The sequence below is a fragment of the Sapajus apella genome, unplaced genomic scaffold (assembly GCF_009761245.1).
Source record: "Sapajus apella isolate SASKATOON/1434 unplaced genomic scaffold, GSC_monkey_1.0 scaffold51, whole genome shotgun sequence".
Taxonomy (NCBI): Eukaryota; Metazoa; Chordata; class Mammalia; order Primates; family Cebidae; genus Sapajus; species Sapajus apella.
The window spans coordinates 11,409,748-11,418,516 of NW_022436991.1; the positions used below are offsets into that span (position 1 = coordinate 11,409,748).

At 47.6% G+C, this 8,769-nt stretch overlaps 1 protein-coding gene across 1 annotated transcript in view; it reads right to left on the bottom strand.

Moving 5' to 3' along the window:
- The window catches only part of ARHGAP17 (Rho GTPase activating protein 17), a 93,896-nt gene extending 91,352 nt beyond the window's left edge, over window positions 1-2,544 (bottom strand). Inside the window, 1 exon segment of the mRNA XM_032242993.1 lies at window positions 2,355-2,544. Within this exon segment, the coding sequence (XP_032098884.1) occupies window positions 2,355-2,407 (53 nt within the window). The 5' untranslated portion in view covers window positions 2,408-2,544.
- Window positions 2,545-8,769: the final 6,225 nt, after the last annotated feature.

The window sequence follows — 8,769 nt, forward strand, 5'->3', positions numbered from 1 at the left end:
ATCTACTCTATCCACTTCACATTTTCCCATACTTGGGCCCACACCATCAGGGCGATCTAAGTAAGAACTCAAATACCGGAATTAACAATGTCTACTGCACATTAACCATGGGGTAGGAACCACAGGAGACCTTGGGAATCAAAGGAGACACAGCAAGGCCTCTCAACATGTTTAATCTAATAGAGAACACACACAAAAGGCAGTCACAATACAGAAAAATAGGTGCTACACGGGATTATGATAACGCTCAGGAGAGACATGCAATCTGCGCTGAAGCATCAGAGAACGCCTTCCAGAGGCAAAGAGACCTTTCCTAGAAGACTAAAAAATGAGCAGGAGATGCCTAGAGAAAAGGTGTGGTGAGAGAGGCTTCCAGGAGTTCCAAGTAGATGATAACAGATAAGAAAGCAAGACCTCCTGTGGAAACTGAAAGTAGGCAAGCAATGGCCAGAATTTTAAACGTGAAGGGGCCAGGCAAGATGGCTCACACTTGCAGTCCCAGCACTTTGGGAGGCCAAGGCAGGCAGATGACTTGAGGCCAGGAGTTCAACCCTAGGCAACATGGCAAAACCCCACCTCTACAAAAAATACAAAAATTAGGCGGGTGTGGTGGTGTTCACCTGTAGTCCCAACTACTTGGGTAGCTGAGGTGGGAGGATAGCTTGAGCCCAAGGAAGTCAAGGCTCCAATGAGTCAAGATCGCACCACTGCACCCCAACCTAGGCGACAGAGACCCTGTCTCCAAAAAAAAAAAAAAAGTGTGAAGGGAGAAACCTCTGAGATGACCCAAGAGGTAAAGAGACCCTAAATAGCTTGGTAGATTTAAGTCTCAGAACCCTGTATAAAAAGAGTGAATGTCCCTTACCTGTCACGAACAATGTGAAAATAAGCCAAACTGAATGTATCTTGGCACTTACTAAACACTAGTTCCACAATGCACGTTGCTCAGAACACTAACAAGGGTACCAAACTCTCAAGGAATTATCATGTGCTTTAAATTGTTCCTTGAAACATCTGCCCCCTTTACTACACATCTGCCTTCCTCTCAGCATTATTTATTTAATTTTCCTGCAAATAACAGAAAAGTAGGTGTGTTGGGGTTTTAGGGGCAGGGATTAACCCTGAAAATAAGAAAATTAATTCTCACAGTAATACGGTAGGGAATCGAAAAAAATTAAACAAGGAAACTAAGCAAAAAGATGGAGGAAATGAAACAGTAAAAGGCAAATTTAGAAAACTCAAGAGGAAGTAAAAGTATTTTCATATACTCAGAAAAAAAGAAGTGTCCCACGTGCTTCAGGCAAACCAAACTCCCCTTAACTGTTAAAAAAAGAAAAACTTTAACTTGAGGAGATAACCGCTGCGGGTGGGGGAAAAAAAGGAAAAGAAAAACAAAAGAGCTGTAAAAAATTCATACTTCCATATCTCTTTGCTAAATAAACACTAAATTGGTACAGTACAGCCAGCTGCCCTGGAAGACCTTGAAATATTAGCCCGATAATACAGCACATGACAGTCGCTTCCAGAAACTCTCAAAAACCACAAATCATTTCTTGTTCTGACAACCTGATCTACCAACTCTGGTCTATCCTGCCATGTAATAATCAATAATGTTTCTTGTCAAGCACTTCAGCCGTACGAAAGAAAGATAGAGAAGCATTTGTTTCCAAACGTACAGTGAGACTTTTTAAATTGGCCCAAGGCGTCTCCATAATACTTTTCTGCCAATTTCAAATTTCTAAATGTCAAGAACTGGCGGCAGCAGTCCAGCTCCTAGGAGCCCTGGTTTTGAGACAGCACCACCTCCGAATTCCCTCAAAGGGCGTTCTGAACTCACTGTGCAAATCCGACTGGCTTTCCTGACCCTCTAGCCATTTCTTGCCGCCATGCACTTACAGGAGAAGGAATCGCAACAGCGGGAGCACCCGGAACGCCTGGGAATGCCGCCCCCCACCGCACAACGCTCGGCACAGCGTTAAGGACAGAAGTCACCGGAGTTGAGCCCAGGGCAGCAATCTGGGCTGGCTCGGCCCGGGGAAGGGAGGAGAAGGACCGGGTCTACTCCGCGAGGACGATGCTCCAGGGGCAGGGACAATGGGCTGGGGACCCTGCGAGGTGGCGGCGGCCCGCCCCAGCAGGTCTCAGGGGCCCGGCGGCCCGGGGAGACTAGCGGGCGGCCAGGAGCGCAGAGCTCAGGCCTCAGCGCGGCGCAGCCCCCGGGCCGGGGCCCCGCTAGTCTCGGGCTGGGCTGCGGCCAGGTCCGCAGCCACCGGACCGAGGAGAAGCCGTTCTCCCCCTCCCCCGCCCTCCGCCCCCAGCCCCGGCGCGACCCCCTTGCGGCCCGGCGCACTCGCCTGCCCACGGTCTGGTTAGCCAGCTGCTTCATGCGGTTGAACTGCTTCTTCATGGCGGCGGTGGCGGCGGCAGCCCGCGGGGCTCGGGCCGGGCAGGGCGGGAGACGGCCTGGCGGCTACTACATCGCTTCCCGGGCCAAGCAGCGGCGGCTGCGGCGGCGGCGGAGGCGGAGGCTGAAGCTCCCCGGCCGGCGGCCCCGCCCTCGTCGCGTCACTTCCAGTGGCGCCGCCCGCCCGCCCTCTAGTTCTGGCCGAGCCGAGCTGAGCCGAGCCGAGCCGAGCCGAGCTGAGCCGAGCTGAGCCGAGCTGAGTCGAGCTGAGCCGAGCCGAGAGGAGCCAAGCCGAACTGAGCCGAGTCGAGCCGAGCCTAGGCTACCAGTGCCCGACCTGACCCGGGCAAAGAGCGAGAAGGTTCCGGGCCCGAAGAACACTAGTCCTTCTCCGCCTCACTTCCCGACACCAGTGCCGCTCGGCCAACCTCTAGTCTATTTCAACATATGAAAATCTGTTTCTGGCAGGGCGCGGAGGTTCAGCGCTGTAGTCGCAGCACTTTGGGAAGCTAAGGCGAACGGATCACTTGAGGTCACGAGTTCGAGAGCAGCCTGGCCAACGTGGTGAACCCTGTATCTACTAAAAATACAAATTTAGCCGGGCGTGGGGGTGGGCGCCTATAATCTCAACTACTCGGGAGGTTAAAGCAGGTGAATCACTGTTACTGCACTCCAGCCTGGGCAACAGAGTGAGATCCTGTCTCAAAAAAAAAGAAAAGAAAACGAAGGGCAACATGTGTTTTCTTTAACACGTGCTCACACAGTCAGGTTAAGGCATTTGGGGGTTGCGCTTTTGGAGCCCTTGTGGTTGGCTGAAGCTGCATGTGGTACTAGGGAAAGGTACCAATGCAGACGGAAAAGGGGCCAACCCAGTGGGCCCTTCTGATCAAGCAGAGGCCCATGGTCACCAGAGACTGGCCCTAGTGAGGCCCCAGGCCAGGCCTCTGCATTTCCAGGCAGCGCCCTGCCCTTGGTGGGCCTCTGAGCAGGCGCTGACTAGCAACACCTGGTTATGAGTTTTTTCCTTTGTTTTAGAGATGGGATCTTGCTGGGTTGGCCCGACTGAGCTTGGATCTGACTGCACTGGAGACTTCTGTGAGTTGGCCAGCTCAGTTCTATGAACCACAGCAATGTCTTCCTGGTTTGGTGGCCTTGACTCCAGCTCAGACCATTCCTTGGGGTATATGGGCAGCAATGTGACTTCCTTCGTGAGCCACATCTCAAATGTGCTCATAAATGTCACAGAAAAAGGGAAGAGTTCCCTAACTATGGGATAAAGGAGACTGATGCCAGTTTGGAATTCTTTTTTTTTTTCTGAGGCGGAGTTTCGCTCTTGTTACCCAGGCTGGAGTGCAATGGCGCGATCTCGGCTCACCGCAACCTCCGCCTCCTGGGTTCAGGCAATTCTCCTGCCTCAGCCTCCTGAGTAGCTGGGATTACAGGCACGTGCCACCACGCCCAGCTAATTTTTTGTATTTTTAGTAGAGACGGGGTTTCACCGTGTTGACCAGGATGGTCTCGATCTCTTGACCTCGTGATCCACCCACCTCGGCCTCCCAAAGTGCTGGGATTACAGGCGTGAGCCACCGCGCCTGGCCTGGAATTCTTAATATCAAAGAATGAGGAACTTCGAAGTCTTTGTAGTGACCTTGGAGAGACCTAGGAAGCCTGAGAGCTTCAGATATGGCAGCAAACTAAAAGTTACTGACATCAATTACAACAGAAAGAGGTAGAAATGAGCCTTCCTAAAGCAAGAAAGCTAGCACTGCAGGATCAACTGCAGAACCAGCATCCAGCTCTGGAGTCAGCACATTCAGGGGAGGCCAGGGGTTCCCATCCACACCGCATCCCCTCCATTCCATGTGGTATCCATCATGCTTCAGTGTTCCACAATGATTACATGGGTTTTTATGACTTAATTTCATCATAACAAGAAATAAACAGATTGTCCAATGGAGTTCTAAAACTTGAGTCCCCACTAGGCTATTGGAAGTGTATTGCTCAGACTCATAAAGTAGAAGGAACATCTAGTTTTGATGAAAATGAAATCTACAAACTACAAACACCAAATATCAATATCAATACCATTAAGGAGCTCAAACAAAAAAGAAATTGGGATACTGACAACCATCAACTTAAAGTATCAGTAGTAGTACAGAATGTTCATCAACATAAATTGAGGGAAATGAGTCGTAAGCATCAAGAAAATCTAAGCAAGTAGGAAGAAAGGATTGAAGAATTGGAAAATTTGTTACAGCAAGGTGGCTGGCTCAGGAATTGGATCTCTCTAAACTTCAAGAGAAGGAAAACACTATTCATGCAAGCTCTACAAATTGAAAAAGTAGAGTCTACCAAAACAATTGAAGAATTTGAACACAGAATAAAAAACAGAAATAAAAAAAATTATCTTCTGGGGCCAGGTTTGGTGGCTCACACCTTAATCCCAGCACTTTGGGAGGCCAAGATGGGAGGATCGCTTGAGCTCAGAAGTTTGAGACCAGCGTGGACAACATACTGAAACCTTATCTCTATGAAAAATAAAAATAACAAAAATTTTTTTAAAAGGCCAGAGGCAGTGGTGTGCACCTGTAGTTCCAACTAGTTGAAAGACTGAGGCAGGAGGATCATTGGAGCCCAGTGAGCTATGATCACACCATTGCACTCTTGCTTGGGTGACAGAGTGAGACCCTGGCTGAAAAGAGGCTGTTGGAAGCAACAAACAAGTCTGAGAAAACCACGAAAGGATTGTCCAATGAAGCTAACCTGGAGAGCTCTGCCTTACAACTAGAGCAAGAAGGTGTAATTAAATTCAGCCAGGGGAAAGACTCTGAAATAGCAGCAGTCAAAAAGAATACCGAGGCCGGGTGCACCTGTAATCCACTGTGCTTCTCAACTAGATGGCTCATACCTGTAATCCCAGCATTTTGGGAGGTCGAGGCGGGTGGATCACCTGAGGTCCGGAGTTCAAGAGCAGCCTGGCCAACACGATGAAACCCTGTCTCTAATAAAAATACAAAAACTAGCCGGGTGTGGTGGTGCGTGCCTGTAATCCCAGCTACTCAGGAGACTCAGGCAAGACAATCGCTTGAACCCAGGGGGTGGAGGTTGCAGTGAGACAAGATCCAGCCTGTGCAGGGTGGTCCAACCAAGGTGACAGAGTAAGACTCCGTCTCAAAAAAAAAGAATATTAAACAGCTGACACTGACCATAAAGAAACTAAAGAAAAAATGCTCCAAGAGATTGAAGAGCTAAGAAAATCACTGCAGGAAGAAGATGCAACCATTAGATCCCTTCAGGAAGACAATCAGAGACTATCTGATTTGATTTTGTCCTCTAGTTGAGAAAAGCAGAAGCAATTGACACAACTTACAAGACAGAAAGCAATTTTATTGAAAAACTTAAAGGAAGTTCAGAGCTTCCAGAGGAATTATTATACTAAAACCTTAAGAAAAAAAAAGATATTTCACAGCAAATCATAGAGGAAAAAGATGTCTTGCATCCATGAAAGAAAAAAAAAATTTGATAGAAGAATTAAAATGACTCAGGGGACAACAAAGTTGAACTGCCCCTGTGGCTGAGTTTAGAATGGTAGATGTTATTATGGTACTAGAATTGGAGGTGTTTCAAATGAAAGTATTCAAAGGTAATCTTGAGGAGGAAATAAAGTATCATCAAAACATAATTGAAGGCAGGGCACGGTGGCTTACCCCTGTAATCCCAGCACTTTGGAGGCTGAGGCAGATGGATCACTTGAGGCCAGGAGTTCCAGACCGGCCTGGCCAACATGGTGAAACCCTGTCTCCAATAAAAGTACAAAAATTAGCTGGGTGCGGTGGCATCCAGCTGTAGTCCCATAGTCCCAACTACTCTGGAGGCTGAGGCAGGAGAATCACTTGAACCCAGAAGGTAGAGGTTGCAGTGAGCCAAGATCGTGCCACTGCACTCCAGCCTGGGCAACAGAGCAAGACTTCATCTAAATAAATAAATAAACAAACATAATTCAAGAGTTGAAGAAGTGGGGCACAGTGGCTCACACCTGTAATCCTCCCAACTTTGTGAGGCCAAGGTGGGTGAATCACCTGAGGTCAGGAGTTCTAGACCAGCCCGGCCAACATGGCAAAACCCTGTCTCCATTAAAAATATAAAAATTAGCCAGGTGTGGTGGTGGGTGCCTGTAACCCCAGCTACTCAGGAGACTGAGGCAGGAGAATGATTTGAACCCAGGAGGCAGAGGCTACAGTGATCCAACTTTGTGCCACTGCACTCCAGCCTGGGCAACAGAGCAAGATTCAGTCTCAAAAATACATAACCCTAATTGAAGAGCAAACACAGAGTAAGATGCAACTGCGTCAGCCTTTAAAAGAGGAGAAAAAACAGCAAATGGATTGTTTTTGAAACCAGCACAAGCAAATGAATATCACACACCCAGCTCTTTTCAGTAAAAGATGAAGAAACTGGGAATTTGCAAAACATGATAGGAAAAGAATCAAAACCCAGCTGCATGAAACAGGGCAAGACATTCAAAGACTGAGCTGTTTTTCAAGCAACAGAAGTTGAGTGTCCCAATATAGAAAACAGAAGTGAAACACATAATTTATTTAAATCTGAAACTGAAAGATTAGTGAAAGCAGTGAAAGAACAAGAATTGGAGATTTATCCTGAATCAAGGACCAGAGGGGGAAAGAAAGGATTGGAGAATAAATTTATAAGTCAAAATAATATGTCTTTAACTAAACAGATTGATCAGCTGTCCATCAGTGAGGTAGGTAAAGTCACTCACATCATCCAGGAGGAAGATATGGAGGTACAGGGCCTTCAGGCTAGAACGGCTTCAGCTTCTGACATCCAGGACGTTGCTCACCTTCAGCAGCATCTGCAAGCATCTGCTGTGGCCGGAGAACAAATATCAGCTGTTTGGAATGAGGCACCTCGGGAAAATAGCTATCTCAAAAATAGGATCACCAAACAATGGATATCATTTCTGACGATGAAGCAAGCCTGCCTAAGCTGCAAGAGAAAAATAAAAAACTGTCCACTAGTAATGGTCAAGAGAAACTTAAAGACATTGTTCAGAAGTCATCATATCTCATTCTGGAAAAAGACATTGAAACAGATACATTAAGTGAGAAATGTCAGACTTCAGTGACAATTTTGCAAGCATCTAGCACTGGTCATGAGATTGGACATGTTAACAGTAATCTGTTTGAAGAGCTTCTACAAGGACCTAATAAATTAAAATAGCCAGTTGGGTCTGGCATGGTGACTCCTACCTGTAATCCCAGCACTTTGAGAGGCCGAGGCAGGTGATCATCTGAGGTCAGGAGTTTGTGACCAGCCTGGCCAGCATGGTGAAACCCTGTTTCTACTAAAAAATACAAAAAAAATTAGCTGGGCATGGTGGCAGGTGCCTGTAATCTCAGCTACTCAGGAGGCTGAAGCAGGGAATCGCTTGAGCCTGAGAGGCAGAGGTTGCAGTGAGCCGAGATCGAGCCACTGCACTGCAGCCTGGGCAACAGAGTGAGACTCCGTCTCAAAAACAAAAACAAACAAAAAAACAGTAAGTTAAGAAAATGGAAGCATGGAAAGAGCAGCTGGTGACCACAGAAGGTGTAGCATGGGCAGCCCAACTCCAAGAAGAACTTCTTCAACTTCAAGCAAAACTTTTAACTGACAGTGATAATTATTTTATTTTTATTTTTATTTTTATTTTTGAGATGGAGCTTCACTCTTATTGCCCAGGCTGGAGTGCAATGATACAATCTCGGCTTCCTGCACCCTCTTCCTCCCGGATTCAAGCGATTCTCCTGCCTAAGCTTCCCAAGCAGCTGGGACTACAGGCATGTACCACCATGCCTGGCTAATTTTGGTATTTTTAGTAGTGATGGGGTTTTACAGTGTTAGCCAGGATGGTCTCGATCTCCTGACCTCAGGTGATCTGCCCACCTCGACCTCCCAAAGTGCTGGGATTACAGGCGTGAGCCACCGCACCCAGCTCCAGTGATGATTCTAAACTTCAGTTGAACCACAGTGACCTATCCAAAAATACGAAGGGAGCGAAACTCAACTCAAAAACCTGGGGCAGGAGTTAGCACACACGCAGCGCAGCAGCGCACAGCTCTGCAGGGGCAAGGAATGTCTCTTCCCACAGTTGGATATTTTACCCCAGCTGCCCAGAGACGCACTTTCTTCACACTCTGCAGAATCTCTCCATGCAAGTGAGACTGTTCTGTCGACCCAGTCTTCTAAATTGCTCCAGCAAGAGATCGAGAAGCTGAGAAAAGCGCTGAAGGAGAAAGATTCAACCATTAGATCCCTCCAAGAAGACAATCAGAGACTGTCTGATTCCACTGCTGCCGCCTCAGAAC